Source organism: Myotis lucifugus, unplaced genomic scaffold (genome assembly GCF_000147115.1).
Source record: "Myotis lucifugus unplaced genomic scaffold, Myoluc2.0 scaffold_351, whole genome shotgun sequence".
Taxonomy (NCBI): domain Eukaryota; kingdom Metazoa; phylum Chordata; class Mammalia; order Chiroptera; family Vespertilionidae; genus Myotis; species Myotis lucifugus.
Window position 1 is genome coordinate 79681 of NW_005871399.1, and position 16299 is coordinate 95979.

General features: G+C 46.4%; 1 protein-coding gene across 1 annotated transcript in view; it reads right to left on the bottom strand.

The window, feature by feature from the left end:
- Positions 1-15433, bottom strand: part of KIAA1549 (KIAA1549 ortholog) — a 74817-nt gene extending 59384 nt beyond the window's left edge. The window contains exons 1-8 of the mRNA XM_023764816.1: positions 15421-15433; positions 11929-14643; positions 9001-9089; positions 7789-7966; positions 6367-6497; positions 3873-4056; positions 2653-2712; positions 1086-1234 (exon numbers count right to left, since the gene is read on the bottom strand). Coding sequence (XP_023620584.1) covers positions 1086-1234; positions 2653-2712; positions 3873-4056; positions 6367-6497; positions 7789-7966; positions 9001-9089; positions 11929-14643; positions 15421-15433 — 3519 coding nt within the window. The remainder of the gene's footprint in view (positions 1-1085; positions 1235-2652; positions 2713-3872; positions 4057-6366; positions 6498-7788; positions 7967-9000; positions 9090-11928; positions 14644-15420) is intronic.
- Positions 15434-16299: the final 866 nt, after the last annotated feature.

Genomic DNA, 16299 nt, shown 5'->3' on the forward strand with positions numbered 1-16299 from the left:
AGAGAGTCAGAAACACTGATCCCTTAGAGAAACATCGATCAGCCGCCTCCTGCACATCCCCCACCGTGGGATGTGCCCGCAACCCAGGTACATGCCCTTGACCAGAATCGAACCTGGGACCTTTCAGTCCGCAGGCCAACGCTCTATCCACTGAGCCAAACCGGCTAGGGCAAGTTCCTCTATATTCTATTGCATCTGGCAAAGGAACTATTTTAGAAACCTAACCACCACCTCTGTGGGAGGGGAAATAAAGAGCAATGCTTACAGGGGAAACCTGGTACAAGAGTTGGGGGCAATGATGCTAGCTCTAGGCCAACAATCCCCCACCAACCCAAGCATCAGTTCTCCATTCTTCTCTCTAATGCTCCTAAACCATCAACCTCCCCACCCCGACCTGTCTGGGTTCCACCCTGGTTTCCTGTCTGGAATGCCACAGTTCTAAATATCCCATTTTCCTAGCTCTACAAGCAGCAGTTGGTAAAGGAAAAATCCAAAATAACATTAATGCACATTGAGATGGAATATACCTCAGCCCCAACCTCCAACTCACTGTGAGCCTGTGCACTTTAAAATGGGTCACTTTTTGACTCAAATGAATCTGTCATTTGTAACCTCTCTGCCAAGTTACAGGGTGAAGAACATTTGAGCAATATGAGACAACCAGGGGGGCAGGAGGAGGGGCTAGAATAGAGGGCAGAACATTTTCCTCTTTCCGATCTCTTATGGCCTGTTCCCGATGAATGGTTCTCTCTACGATGCTATGAGTAACATTACCATTCTACAACTGATTACATTCTGGGTATTAAAAAATTACTTTTTGAAAAATAAGGTCATCTGATGGCATGGCAATCCACTAACACAATTCTTCCACTGTACTCCCCATAACCACCATTCCTGTACCGACCACTTACTGAGGGCTCAGGAAATATTTGTCTAGACTCTAGTTGAACTGAAATGCTACCCCATTCAGTTGCCACCTTACTATAGCAATCCACCTCAATCAGAATTTTCTCCTTTGCATGAAAATACGGGACAGTGTTAGCCTGCTCTCTCTCCTCCCCTCCTCCTCTGGCCTCCCTGGGTACCTGCACCACGCTGTTCCCGGCAGCCACGGTGGCCCTTCTCCACATCCGCCTCCGGGTGGAAACCTCACTCAGCAGCTGGGCCAGTTTGCGCTCCATCTCAGCTTGAAACACTTCATTCTGGAGCTGCTTCTCAACGACGCCCAGGAGCACTGCATTTAAATGGAAACACACACAGGCCCCTCAGTGAGTTAGCGGTGGCAGAAAAAACGGGTGAGTGTATAAGAGAAAGTAGCATAGGGTTACTGTAGAATGCCAATGCCTAGAGCAGCGATTTTCAACCCTTTTCATCTCATGGCACACATAAACTAATTACTAAAATTCTGCAATATGGCAATCTGAAAGAAAAAATTAGTATAATTTTGATTCATTCACACCGGACGGCTATTGTTGTGTTGGCTGTTGTCAGTTTTTTACTTGACAATTTAAGGGAAAAGAGGTCAGTGCCCCTGACTAAATAGCATGGGTGCTGCAGGTTTTAAAAATTCTTGCGACGCCCAGGTTGAAAATCGCTGCCCTAGAGAGGAGACATTAAAAAGGGGGAAAGCGAGGGAGAATCCCGGAAGTGCTGCCCACGGGTCTTGTCTATAGTTCCCAGCTCCACGTGCTACAAGGACTGGTGGCCAGAAGTCTCAGAAACTCAGCAATGCACAGGGGCTCGGCGGCTAAGAGGGCCTGCACAAGATCAAACATTTTGCCTGCACTTATTTTCAAGATTTCTGGAAATGGTTTAAGTTCATATCTTGTCTCATAAACTGACTCAAGATAAGGTGCCTGTCTTCAGACATCTGCTGTAAACAAGATTATCTAAGCAGACAATCTGCCAGATTTTCTGTTCAGCCAGCACTGGCTCAAATCCCCTGAGACAGGACCACGGGCAAGTCACTGAACCGCTATGAAAACTATCTGGAAAATGAGGCCACGGTACCAGGCAGAGGTGGGGCCTTTCCATGGAATGTTGTACGTGAAGCAAGAAGGACTGGCAGGTACGGGAACGCAAAATGGTGACTGTCACCACCTATGTGCTTCCTCCCATGACTAGCTCCTCATGGCGCTGCTCACACACTGGGCACCAATGAGCAGGTCACTACCTCTTACACTTTTGTATAACCAGGTGAGAAAGTCTCATTTGGCAATGCCATCACTGTAAATATCTGACCCAGGTCTCCAAGTCTTTAAAAAAGGCTTCTTATTTGCTCACCAAGTTACCTTCCTTGTCCTTATAAAACCAAACAAATAAGACTTTTAGAGAAAGAAAGAAAAAAACAAAAAAGATCCTTGCTTCAGAACCTCGTCCTATTCTGGGTCAGAATACTGTCAATTCCTGTTAGACTGCCCTGGACTTGATACATGAATTTTAGAGGGAGCCAACCCTTTTTGGGCCATAACTCAGTGGGACACGTTCCACAGTCAAATCTGAATCCCTTTCTCATTCATTCTTTGCCAAGAATTTAAGGTACACTTTGCCCTGAATTTAGGACTGAGAAACAGGAAAGGCAGTATCATTCTTAATATCCCTGCACAGACTTTTTATTACAGTTCCCAAAATATGGTGTCACGTTACACATACCTGTTCTTACCCACGAGGACTTCAACAACTGAGACAGGTTGAGCTGCGGGTACTGGAAGGCTATAAAAAGGAAAGGTTAGGGAAGAAGACCAATCTGTAAAAAACATGCTTGCCACAGTCAGAAAGGAAACACCGGGTAAGTCACAAGGGACTGCCTTTCCTATGTGATTGAGCACTAAATATGGAAGGAGAAAATGCCCGACTGGTGTAAAGGTGTGGACAGTGAGCAGTCTCGGAGCACATTAGTTTCACGGAGAAAGAGGGACAAAACGAAATGAAGGGCTTGCTCCAGTGACATCGTGGGACACCGCGTCCCAGGATCACCCACACCATCCCCTTGAAAAGCCATTGCTCCAGAGCAGTGAGTTTTCACACTGTGTTCCTCAGGGCCCTGGGTTCCCCAGCAGTGACTCCGGGCCAAGCGACCCTTGTCTGGCTTGCGTGGGACGGGCCTGGCGTCCACCTATCATCCAGCATATTATTCTACCCCCATCGTCACACACACAGCTGAAAGTTGCTCGATGTAAATAACGATTATGTCCCTGTCTACTGCTTCACTTGACAAGTTATCCTTTAGCATTTAATTAACAGTACACTAAATACAGGAAGAATCACTAGACCATTTGGCTGTTCCATTTTGAATTTTTTTTTTTTTTTGGCCTGATTTCAACTCTGGAATCTACTGCTTTTTTGTTTTGGAAGTAAATGTCTCTTCTATCCCCAACCCCCTCCATTTGCACTGTGAATCTAATTGCCAGGAAGAAAAGTTTTGTTTTGTTTGTTTAAGTCTCACTCTTTTTGGGGTCTAGTTTTACGGGCTTTGACAAATGCATAGAGTCATGTAACCACCACCACAATAAAGATATAGAACAATCTCATCGTCCTCCCCCCCCAAATTGCCTCCTGCTACCCTTTTTGTGATCTAGCTTTCTTCCCACCCCCCTCCCCTGGCGACCAGCGATCTGTTCTCCACCCTCTTTTAACCTCTTGCAGAACTGGCCTAATCTTTAATAGCACCCCATTCCTCTCAACAGAGAAAAAAACCGAGGCCCAGGGTGAGGAGGGCTCTGGAGGCCCACCCTGGCTTGATTCTGAGACGTTCCAAAGGTATCTGGTTTATATTCTGGATTTCAGCTAAACATTTCATTTGAGAAAAAGCGGGCCACCAACAAAATGCTCGCAGCCGCATTCCCAGCGCCGTCCAGGAGAGCAGTACTCACGTTCGGCGATCTGGAGCACCGGGTACCCCAGATAGAAACTGAACTCCACCACACTCAAGTTCCTGAGCAGCTCGCTCACTTGCGTCCCATTCCAGAACCCCTGCGTGCCTTTAACAGCAAAGACGATGTTCACGGGGCCGCGGCGAGGCGCCACCCTGGGAGAGCCCACAGTGATATTCAAGATCTGAAAGAAGGAAGTCAAAAGCAGTTTCTAAAATAAATGAAAACAGACCGCTGAAAGCTTGACTATAATTTCTCTCGATATTTTTTTCCCAAAAAAGAGGGAACATTTTTGGCCCTAGCCATGTGGCTCAGTCGGTTGGAGCATTGTCCTGTACACCAAAAGGTTGCAGGTTCAATTCCTGGTCAAGGCACACATACCTAGGCTGTGGGTTCAATCCCCAGTAGGGGGCGTGTACAGGAGGCAACTGAGTGATGTTTCTCACCTCTCTCATCTTTCTTTCTTTCTTTCTCTCTCTCTCTCTCTCTCTCTCTCTCCCCTCTCCACCCCCGCCCAAATCAATAAACATATCCTTGGATGAGGGTTTAAAAAAAAAAAGAGGGAACATTTTTAAAGGAAGAGTAACGGGTTTCAATGGCCTGGTTCCCTTTTGCAATACTTTAAATCCTCAGGATAGTGAAAATGTTTTTTACATTAAGTGATGAACTGAGCACATGTATCTACAGTCCCTTCCTCTCCCCCTCCCATCCTAGACCCACAGAACGAACAATAAAGCTGAACAAAGAAGTGTAAGTCCATAACAGCACTGAGAATGGAAGAAAACCTGAGATTCTGTCAGATTTCTGGAAAATGGAGAGGATGGGATCATGCTGATATAAACCAGAACGGAGTGACCAAGACCCAGAACACACACAGGCTCAGGCTCCACAGTTGGGATCCAGAAGAACCCAGAGTCTGCTGCCATCATTAATTAAAGGCTGTGTGCCCAGGAGCCCAGTCAATTTCCTCCCTCCTCTTTCCTTTCTAATAGCCACACCCAGGCCAACACAGAGATGCTAACAGCAGCCACGTCTCCACCAAAATAGCTCAAAGCACTGCTCCCTAAGGACAATGAGCTCCCTGCCTGAGAAGACCGAGAGATTTTACCGATGGTCAGAACCCTAAGCAAGGGGTGGGTAGTGTTCATAAGAGACAAAGAAGGAGAGACAATGAAAGAAAAAGCAGCTCTGCCTTGAAAAATACAAACATGCTCTATCCTCGGGCACAACTTCCTTATCTTGCACTGGTGGCAGGGGTCCCAGTCTGCTGTCTCTGAACACTCATGGGCCCAGAGAGAAGCCCACCACCAACAGAATCTGCCCAGTGCCCAGTGCTCCACTGAATCTCCCATCAGGACACAAGGGTGACAGAGAAACAGACCCAACAGCAGAAGGGGAAAGCCAAATGAGCTGCCAAAATTAACCACCTGCTCCTTCATTCCAACACCAACCAACCAATGGTCTCCAGGCATTTACAGAAAACTGATAGCACGAAAGCAAAGAGCCAAGATTGACACAGTACAATGGCTTCAAAGAAAATAAAAATAACCCAGCAAACAGAAGACAACTTTATTTTAAAAATATATTTGTACTGATTTCAGAGATGAAGGGGGAAAGAGGGAGAGAGGGAGGGAGGGAGAGAGAGAGAGAAACATCAATGATGAGAGAGAATAATAAATCGGATCGATTCAGGCATGTGCCCTGACCGGGAATGGAACCCAAAGACAACTTTTAAAAAACTCTAATGTTCTCAGAGACTTTCAAGGTGACATTATATCCTCATATGAGAGAATCCTGAATCACTGCAGGAAAGGCTGAAATAAAAAAATTTTATGAAGGAGCAAAGAACAATGAAAAAGTGATGGCTGAAAGAAAATTCAATAGAGAGATTGAGTAACATAATAAACACAATTGAAGAGTAAACGAATGACCTGGAGGACAAAGTTTAGAAAATCTGTAAAAATAGGGAATTATAAAAGAGATTAAAAATATAAGAGGTATGAAAAGTGAACCCAGGAGCACCAAAATCTATTTACTATGAATTCCAGAAAGAGAACACAAAGAAGATGGAGGAAAAAATATCAAAGAAATGTAAAAATATCAGCAGTTTCCATATAATACATACAACGCCTGTTCTTTGATCAGTAGCTGGCCTCTCTGTTTTTAAGGGAAGCACTGCCTTCCTGGTATGCCACAATAGGGAACAACAGTTTATTTAGGCATTACCCCCACTGGATATGCTACAGGTTGATATGGTTCCTTTTTAAAACATTCTTGAATCTCCTGCATATACTCATCTCTCCTCAGCTCACCAGATCTGAGCTCCCTGGTTATGCTACTCCAATGCCAAGAAAAGAGATCAACCCAGATCCACGTGAATGGAATTTCCTCCACTGGAGGGAATTAACAAGGGTTAAGTGCAGCTCCAACGAAACATGAAACTAGCCTCTTTAAAGGCTAAAGCACCTTGTTCTGCATCCAGTGCTGTTCTCACCTGCACTGTGAGGTTATAGGTGCCCTGGTGGTGTTTCCTCACTTCGGAGAGCGCTATCATCAGGCCTTTCTCGATGCGCTGGGTGAAGTTACAGAAGCCAGTATCCACGCTCGGAGGCACAAACTGAAGGACTGAAAGAAATCACAGGCCCATGAACGAGGCATTTCTTTAGTATCAAGGAGTAAGGAGAGGGAGACATAGTATCTACATCAACTAATTCATCCATAAGCAGGATTAAGTTCTACGATGTGTTATTTCTTATGTATATGTCATGGAACTGCAGAAAGCCATCTCTGCTACAAACGAAAATATGCAATGTGAAGGTGACGTTATCATTTTTAAATGAGAAAATATTTAACAACTGACTGAAACATTTCAAAATATATATGAATTAGAGATGAATTCTTAAGTATTTATGGGAAAATGACATGATATCTGGAATTGCTTTAAAATACTCTACCTTCCTCAAAAAAATGTATGGGAGACATATGAAACAAAATTGGGAAAATGTTGATAATTTCTTAAGCTTAGTGATGGTCATATGTGGGCTTAATATGTTATTCTATTTTTGTATGTTTGAAAAATGTCCATAATAAAAAGTTAGACATGATAGTAAAGAATTATTGTGAACTTTGAGGAGTGTGATAATGATATTGATAGATATATGATGTATATATGTATATATGGATACATTTATATGTGTGTATGTACATGTATTTATGTATATATGTTTAATAATCCTTCTCTTTTCGAGACATGGGCTGAAATATTTATGAATGAGATGATATGATGTCATAACAAAATAATGTGAGATATTCTCAAGACTGATCCATGTTGTCACAAATGGCAGTATTTCAGAAATAAGTCAGACAGAAAAAGTCAAGAACCATGATTTCACTCATATGGATATAAAACTGAAAGCAACAAATCAACAAACAAGAAGAACAGATAAACAAAATTCATAGACACAGACAACAGCATGGCAGTTACCAGAGGGAAAGGGGGTTGGAGAGTAGCAAAGGATAAAGGGGTGATGGATGGAGATTTGATTTTGGGTGGTAGGCACACAATGCAATATATAGATAATATATCACAGAATTGTACATTTGAAACTTAAAATTTTATTAGCAAATGTTGCCCCAATAAATTTAACAACAACAAAAAAATAATGTGAGAGGAGGGGATGTAGATGGGAATGTGGATGTAACAAGGAGTTGAAAATTGTTGAAGCCGTATGAGAGGTGCAAGGGGTTCATTAAACTATTCTGTGTACTTTTGTATATGCTAGAAATTTTCCATAATAATAGTTTTGAAAATTTAAATAAATTTTTTAAAATCTTCCCCAAATTAAAAAAAAAACTTCTAAAAAAAAAAAGTGAAATTCTATTTACAAGTCAAAACAATTATGGACAATGTGCTCACCCGTTTGAACTTGGAACCTGGACTCCGGCACAAGGAAGGAAGGTTTCACAGCCAGGATTAAAGGAGTTTGGTCGCGTACAAGTTTACTGTTTATAAGCACATTTATGACTGATATTGCCGTGTAAACGAAAGGACCAGATGTTACCAGAAAAGTGAAGTCAGCGAATAGTTCATAAACCTATGAAAATAAAGAAGACAAAAGATAATAATTATCAAATTATCTAACCAAATTACCATCAACCACATGTACAGGAAATTGTACTGAACAGAAAAATAATAAAGTAATGTAAAAAAAATAAATAGCTGGTTTTAAACGAAGGGCTAGTGCTTCACAGACATTCAAAATTTTATTTTAGTAATTACTTTTGCACATCTGCTATCCTTCTCAAAAATAGCACAGAATTACAAGAGCAAGGACAACAAGAAAGAATAGCCAGCAATACGAACTGAATAAGGAGTTATGGAGAATTCAAAGTGTTTGCTGTGTTTAACCCACATATAAAGAAATAGTTATCCTATTGAGCAGTGTTGTCCAAAAGAAATATATGAGCCCCATATGCAATTGTGAAGCTTCTAGGAGCCACATTAAAAAAACATAGAAAGAGGTGAAATTAATTTTAAAGACATTTTACTTAACCCAAGACATCTGACATATCGTTTCAATGTAAATTATTAGTGAGATATTTTACGTTCCTTTTTTCACTAAGTCTTTAAAATCCCACGGTATTTGGCACTGACAGTCCACCTCAATTCAGACAGCCCCATTTCATTTGCTCAGTGGCCACACGTGGCTCGTGGCTCCCACTGGGAAGGTGAGGGGTCTGAGTGTGGCATCCGAGCTCAAGAGGGGAGAGGAGGCACTAGCACAGTATCCACCATAAGACATCTGGAAATTTACCTCTGTCTCACTGAATGTACAGAAACACGGATAGGCACTCTCTCTAAAATCTAATTTAAACTCTACTCCCAGTCCTTTCATGTAAATCAAGAGAAGCACAATCGTTAGGGTCATCACCCCAAACTCTGGTCTTGGAGCCCCTTTGTTCCAACTCTGCCAATACAACCCTCTAATTGGGCCAGGATTGGTCCATTAGAGGGATGCGTTGGCAGAGTTGGGGAATGGAGGGAAGAGAGGAAAGAGAACGTTCCACGCCCACTGTAACTTGCCTTCACCTGGGCTCCGGCGTCAGACTCTCGGCCGCAGGGACTCACCTTGAGCTCCACGGCGCGGTTGAAGTGAATCCTCAGCACCTCCTTGATGGACGTAATGATGTACTCCTGCACGGCTCTTCTGGCCAGCACTGCAGATCGAAGCCAACACCCACACCAGGTTAGTGTCATCCCACTGCTGGGCCCCAGGCAGAGCCAGTGCTGTGCCAAAGCGTGGTGGTGGCTCCAAAAGTCGTTTTGTAAATAAGGCCCCGACGAGGAAAGAACATAGTGGACCTTGAAGGCACCACCAGGTCACCAGGTCAACCATGCACAGCATCAGCTCGACATGCTAAGAAAACCCTCCACTCCTTGCCTCAGTGGGCGAGACCAGGAATCAGACTCTGTGGCCCAGCTGGGGGCAGAGAGCATGGAGGTCTCATGTTCAACAAGAGTCGAGTTCCTTCAGCATCTCATAAATGTCCTAACAAAACGACGTTATTCAAGGTGCTGTTGTATTACTCTGAACAGTCCCCATGACCCACCACCATACCCTCCATCTTCTCAAATTAATCAGAATAAGATCTAAAACTGCAACATTCCAATATGAGTTCAATAATCTTTGGGAAAAAAGGATTATCAACCAAGACCTTATGGTGTCTCCAAATTCCTCAGAGCCATTAGAGATGAGAAAGAGCTCCTGAGGAGGCCTGGGGTGGGCCATCCCTGGGTGAGAAGGGCAGCCTCACCCCATACTGGATACGTGTGGTCAGTGTCTTCCTACGCGTCCATCGTGAACCCATGGAGATTACTCTTACTTTTATTACAGAGCTCTCTAACAAGAACCCTTCCAGAGGACAAAGAATCACCTCAACCCTCTTTTTCTCTGATACATAATTACAAGAAAACAAACAAAAAACCCAGGTTCAAATCTAAATGAAGATCCTAAATGAGAGGACACTTCCTGTGGGTTACAATTATCACTGAGAGCAAAAGATGGCACTCATCTCCACTTAAAAATACCACATAACAGTGTGGACACTTGTGCACAACTCTGCACATTTACTACAACAGTTCAAGTGTACATTTACAATGCGTGAATGTGACACTATTAAAAACACATGCATCCCTGTCCAGCCTGTGTGGTCCAGTGGTTGAGGGTCGACCTACAAACCAGGTCACAGTTTGATTCCCGGTCAGGGCACATGCCCAGGTTGCAGGCTCAATCCCCTGTAGGGGGCGTGCAGGAGGCAGCTGATCAATGATTCTCTCTCATCATTGATGTTTCTTTCTCTCTCTCCTCTCCCCCTCCTCTCTTTGAAGTCAATAAAAACTTTTTTTTAAATACATGGATCCCTAACAAAGGACATCAAACTCATTAAATGTATGTCATAAGAAAGTTAATCCATGCTACATATATTTGATATTCTTAGTGGTATTTCTAAAATGGTTTCTAATTATCTATAGAATAATAAATTCTAAAAGATACACTAAAAAGTATCATAAATTTCATAGAATCCCAGAGATAAATAAGCTTTCGGTAGTTACTTTAATAAGCTCCTTGTAACTGTCCACTTTGTGGCTACTGTGCAACCATTTTGTAGGAAGGAAGGAAAGTATCATGTCTAATAGAAACTCTTCTCTCTTTCCTCTGTAGGACTGGAGTCCCGAAAATATAAGTTCACCACTTTGTCCCAACCTCCTTTCCCACCTTATTACCTCCTTCTAATTACCAGCCAAGCTGAATGTCCTTGGGCTGTCCGACCTCTCCCCGTGTTCACACTCTCAACCTGGAGGACACTTCCTTCCATCTTCAGGTGACAGCCTTTCGCTCATCCTTGAACGTGACCTCCAGTTCACATTCTTCCACACCCGTCCCTGATTATCCCAAAGAGTCACTCTTCTACAACTCTGCCTCAGCCATTCCCAACACAGCTGCCAAGGAAACATGGCTCAGCATCCGCCCACTAGACTCTAAGCACCTTGCGGGATGGGACCAAGCCATTCATCTCTATATCCCGGAACGCTTCCAAAAGTACTTCACACACACTCAGTGCTCCATCATTACTTGTCACGTGAATGAACAAACGGCTGTCTCATTTGGGGAGGGCGGAGTTGGGAGACCGAAGGCTTCAGCTACCCCCAACCCTCTCGGAGGGTGGCAGCACCCCCAGGGTGAGCAGAGGACACAGGGCTCCCGTCACTCAGCCTGGAGAACCAAGACCCAGCATGTTCTCGTCCTTCCCCACCTCCACTCTCCCTGTTCCTCCCTTCCTTGTCCACTCCACTGCTCCTCTACCTCTCCTGCCATCTTCTTCCCCTTGGTTCATGTCTACCCGTCGTCCCCATCAAAGTCAACACACACACACACACACACACACACACACACACACAGCTGCTCACCAACAGTACATTGTATATAAGTACATATGCATGGCTCACAGCCTTCATGCACGCCCTGTCATTTCTCATGAAAAACAAGTCAGAGAGCCTGGTCCCGCAGGCCCGGTCACTAGACTGGCACAGACATGGCAGCAGACGTACACGGCTTCATGGGACAGGCAGCCGCCTGTCGGCCAGTCACTCAGGTTTGTTTCAACCATGACTTCGAAGCATGGGTGATGAGTTCCAGAGACACATATCCTAGCAAAACTTCTAAGGTTTAAATCTTTTATTTACTCTTATTGCTACTACTAACTACAATAACAAGTTTTGAGGGTGCTCCTGATGCCAGGCACTGGGTTGAGTATTTTCTATGCATTACAATCCAGTATCATCCTTATTTAATCACTGGGGAAACTGAGGCTTAGAGAAGCTAAATAACTGAAGAACTCACAGGTGGTCAGCAAAGGAGCGAGGATTACTAACCCAAGAGATCTCTTGGCCTAAAGCCTACACGCTTTGCCAGGATGCTACATATCCCATAAGCATCTCAAACCGCATCTTAGAAAGATCACCCCAACCAAAAGAGAGGAGGAAGCAGGGCCTTACCAGTTGTGATCAAATAGGCATCAGGAATTGTGATATCGCACACGTACGGCGGCCTGGTGGTGACCACTGCCGGAGTAGTAACCACGGCCTCGGGAGTGGAGGTGGACGCAGGATGAAGGGACGGCGAGGGGAGGACTGTGCTGCTCTCGTGGGGATTCTGACTCTCAGGGGTGCTGTTCAGGAGGATGTCGACAGCATCGTCAGGGGCAGTGCTGGCAGGAGATGTGCTCAGTTCAGGGGTTGTGCTCATCGGCAAATCTGTGGGTGCGAACGATGGGCCCACAGATACAGAATCTGTAGGTACAGGTGAGGGGACCACTTCAGAAACAGCGGAGGATGCTGAGGACGGGGACACGGCGATGACCAATAGTGTGGTGGTAGGAATGACCGTGGAGAAAGAGGGTAAGACAGACGCGTGATCATCCATCGCACTGATATCCCCATCGGAAGGCGCTGGAGTTGAAAAGAGGGATGATTCCGTTACAGGGGGTGTTGTCTGAAAAGCAGTCAGAAGTGACGCTGAGTGCGCGCCAGCAGTCGAAATGTCAAGGATGGGCTCAGAGCTGGAGGGCACCCACGTGGGGACCGCAGATTCGTGGAGCACGAGTGAAAACTCAAAATAGGAGGTAGTTTCCGTGAAAACTGAGGTAAAACGAGCTTCAGAATCTGCCGGTGAAACGGCGGCTGCTTCAGAGAACGTGAGAGACGTGGAGTAGAAGCTTGAGAGAAGTGACATTTCAGAGTAACTAGGTAGAAACGTGGATGCACTTAAAAGGGGGTCTGAGCTCGGCCAGAGCTGAGAAAAGTCAAGGTTTGTGGAATCAGGAACAGAGAGCGGAGGTGACTGCAGATTGGGAGAGTCGGACAACGTAAGCGTCTCGACCAAGGTGGGAAAGGCCTGAGCAAGGATGGTCGACACGTCACTTGACATCGGAGATGGAGACGCAAGTCCTTCTGAAGACAAAGGGGCCGAGCTGCTGAATTCCAGCGGTGGAGTTGAGGGAAAGCTGGATGCAAACCCCAAAGTACTTCTGGTTTCGTGTTGGGAAACATCGGCGGGTTCTCGGGCAGGGAAAAGCGGAGCCTCCACGGAAGGCTCCAAACCATAAGACGTAAAAGGCGTCGGGTCTCCGGAAGCAAGTGATGGCGGGTTTTCGTCGGCCGTGACGGAGAAAGACGAGTCGAGGAGAACACCAGGGACGGCCGAGGCAAACACAGCTGTCACACTGGGCGGCATTACTTGAGTTTCAATGGCAGAGACGGAGCCAGAGGAAGCAGGATCGAGTGACACTGGCGGGGAGGGGCCGTGGGAAGGATACGCTTGTGTGATCCTGATGCTCCTCCTGTCCGCCTCGGCCGAAAGACCCATGCTTGCTTCTGAGATTTCCACAAACCGAGAAGAAAGTGGAACTATTGGTCTTGAGGGGAAAAGTAGGTTATATTCTTGAGGATCTTCCTCAAATTCAGAGAAGTCCTCTGCTATGCTGCTCGGTGGAGAGATGCTGCTTGGTGGAGGGATGCTGCTCGCTTCCCATACGGTCATGGTCTCAGCACTGTCCCCTGAGCCCCCGTCTTTCTCCACGAGGCTCGTGGACAGAACGTGCCGCGGTGATGCCATAGAGCAGGACCCGCACCACGTGTACGGTCTGAGTGGAGACGCTGGGCTCCAGACAGGAGTGTCGTCCGCATGGTCTGGGAGCACTGAACTGCCAGGCAATTCGGATGCTTCCCTGGAATGGCCAGGAAGAACGGGGTCATATGAAACATCAGCCGACCGAGTAGAAAAGGACACAAACGCAGGAGGACTTGAAAACAAAGCTGAATTTATGCTGCAGCTGCTGCTAAAAGCAAGGGCCGTCTGGGATGTAGTTGCAGTTGGAGATGTTCTTGGAGAGATGGTTTCTTTTAGACTCTGACTCAAAGCAGTGGTCCCATCAGGGTATCTGTCTGAACCCGGGGCCAGAACACCCTCTGGAGGCGCTGAGGCCTCCCCCGTGCGGGGGAATGGCTGAGTGAGGCCATCGCCTGACGGCTGAGGCACTGAAGATGTGGAGCTAAAAAGGAGGGTTTCTACGCCCTCTGTTCCTGCAGCCACGACCTCCAGCAAAGTCCTGCTTGATGAGCGTCCATAAGGGTCAGTAGGATAAAGCACCAAATTCCTACTAGGGGTTGGAATCAGGGCCTCGGAAACGAGAAAAGTTGACTGGAAAACACTGCAATGACTGGGGGACTCAGCACACGTTGTCGGTTGTTGCATTGTGTCTTGCCAGGCGGATGTCACTTCTTCATCTTGTGAAGGAACAGTGGGCAATGGTGGCGTCAGCACGGAGTCTGCTGTTTCCTCGGGCAGCCCCGGGGGGCGGACTGTGACGTACTGTATCGAAGAGACCACGCGGGAGGTGGCCCACTGAGTTTCTGGCAAAAAGTTATCCATTTCATTGTCATCTATGACCACCTCGTTGCTCGTCACTGACACGGAATTTGCCACAAAGACGCTGTGATCTGCTGTACTTGGGGTCAGTTCTCCTTGGTTAAAAAAGGCTGTATCAAAAGTAGCAGCGGATGGAGAGGACATGAGGTGGGGAGGACTGCTCGGCTGGGACCCTGGGGCAGCCTCCGTTAAGGCCACGTGTGCAGTGCTGTGCGCGGCGCTCTCCTTCAGCGGGTGCTCCGCGGAGGGCGACGACAGGTTGTGCTGCTCCAGAGAGAGCTCGTCTACAAGGCAAACAAACGCTGGGTCAGCCGCCGGGCCAGTCACACTGCTCACCTTCTGATAGAAACATCCACCCTCTGAGCCGATACCCACTCGCTGTGAATACCCACGATTCACAGACGTTAGTTAGATAGCTAATTGGAAGCCAGAAACCGCCAGCATTACTGTCAGGGGAACATCTGCAAATACTCACACATTTGAGCTCCGGCTCTGCTTAAGCTCGTGTGTGTGCACACAATGGCATTTTTCCTCTTACTTTCTAATGTCACCACAGAATGCTGGGGATGGAGGAGGCCTTGGGAAATTGTCTAGTCCGTGCCTAAATCAAGTACATGCCATGCCCACCCGGACAGAGCGGCGCTGGAATCGGACTGGAAGATTCCCGCCTTCACGCCAAGCCCATGCTCTTTCTCTTCCGGAGGGCTGGCTCTCGAGAGAAATGAACATGGCAACTCTGACAGCATCCCTCACTCCCCAGGTAAGATAGTTCAACAGCTTCCTGGTTAGAGGGCCTTCGTTATTGAGGCCTCGGGCGACCTCCAGGCTCAGCTCTTCCGGCTCCCTGCTCCAGGTTCACGCCTTCCCGACTATGCTTTGGCCAAATGAGCTGCCTGCAATTGCCTGAACCAAATTCTCTCTGGCTCAGTACTTGGTACATTCTTGTCCCTCTGCCTGGAATGCCCTTCCCTGGCTCTACCCCCGGGCGATGCCTCCTAGTCCTGCAGATGCACCATAGATACCACCCTCCCTCCTCATGTTGGGTTAGTACCTCTCCCTACCTTCTACTCTCATAGCCCTTATCGTGCCCCAGTGAAATGGACGGCCTGTTCCTTGCACGGTGAGCTTCATGAGGACAGGGACAGTGGATCTGTTTCCCTTACATAATGCAAGGGCCAATAAGCATCTGTTACATGAATGAATGAGTGGTCTCTTAGGACCAAGTTCTGATATGTACCAAAAGCATCTTATCCTCTCAAACTCTGGTACTCCCTGCCCTCGTGACAGCTCTCATTATCATGTCAGCAGTTTATGTGTCTCCACCTCTGATTCAGAGAAGCGGACATGTGGTGGCCCAGGCCCCTGAGCAAGGCCCAGGGCAGAGGGTAGCGTCCACTGCAGCACAGGCTGGGGACTAAGCAGCTATCAGGACTCATGGCAACACTCATCCAGACAATCTGTCCGAACACAAGGATGTGAACTGGTATAGGGATAATCTTGAATTTGCTCTCTATTTTTCAAGAGTAAATTATTTCTATTCTATTCCTGGCAATATGGCAGGCTAGAGAGCTCAAAGCCTCCCCACTTCATAACACTTAATTATGGTTAATAAATCTCTAAAAACATCCTCTTATGGGACTGAATGAGCCTGTAAGACAACAGGGGACATGGGCTGAGTGTAGGAGCAAAGCAGGAGCTGGACTATGGAGGTTATCGAACACTGAAGTCACCAGGTAGCCTAGAGCAGTGGTTCTCAAGCTTCTGGCCCTTTAAATACAGTTCCTCATGTTGTGACCCAACCATAACATTATTTTTGTTGCTACTTCATAACTGTAATGTTGCTACTGTTATGAATCGTAATGTAAATATCTGATATGCAGGATGGTCTTAGGCGACCCCTGTGAAAGGGTGGTTCGACCGCCAAAGGGGTCGCGACCCAC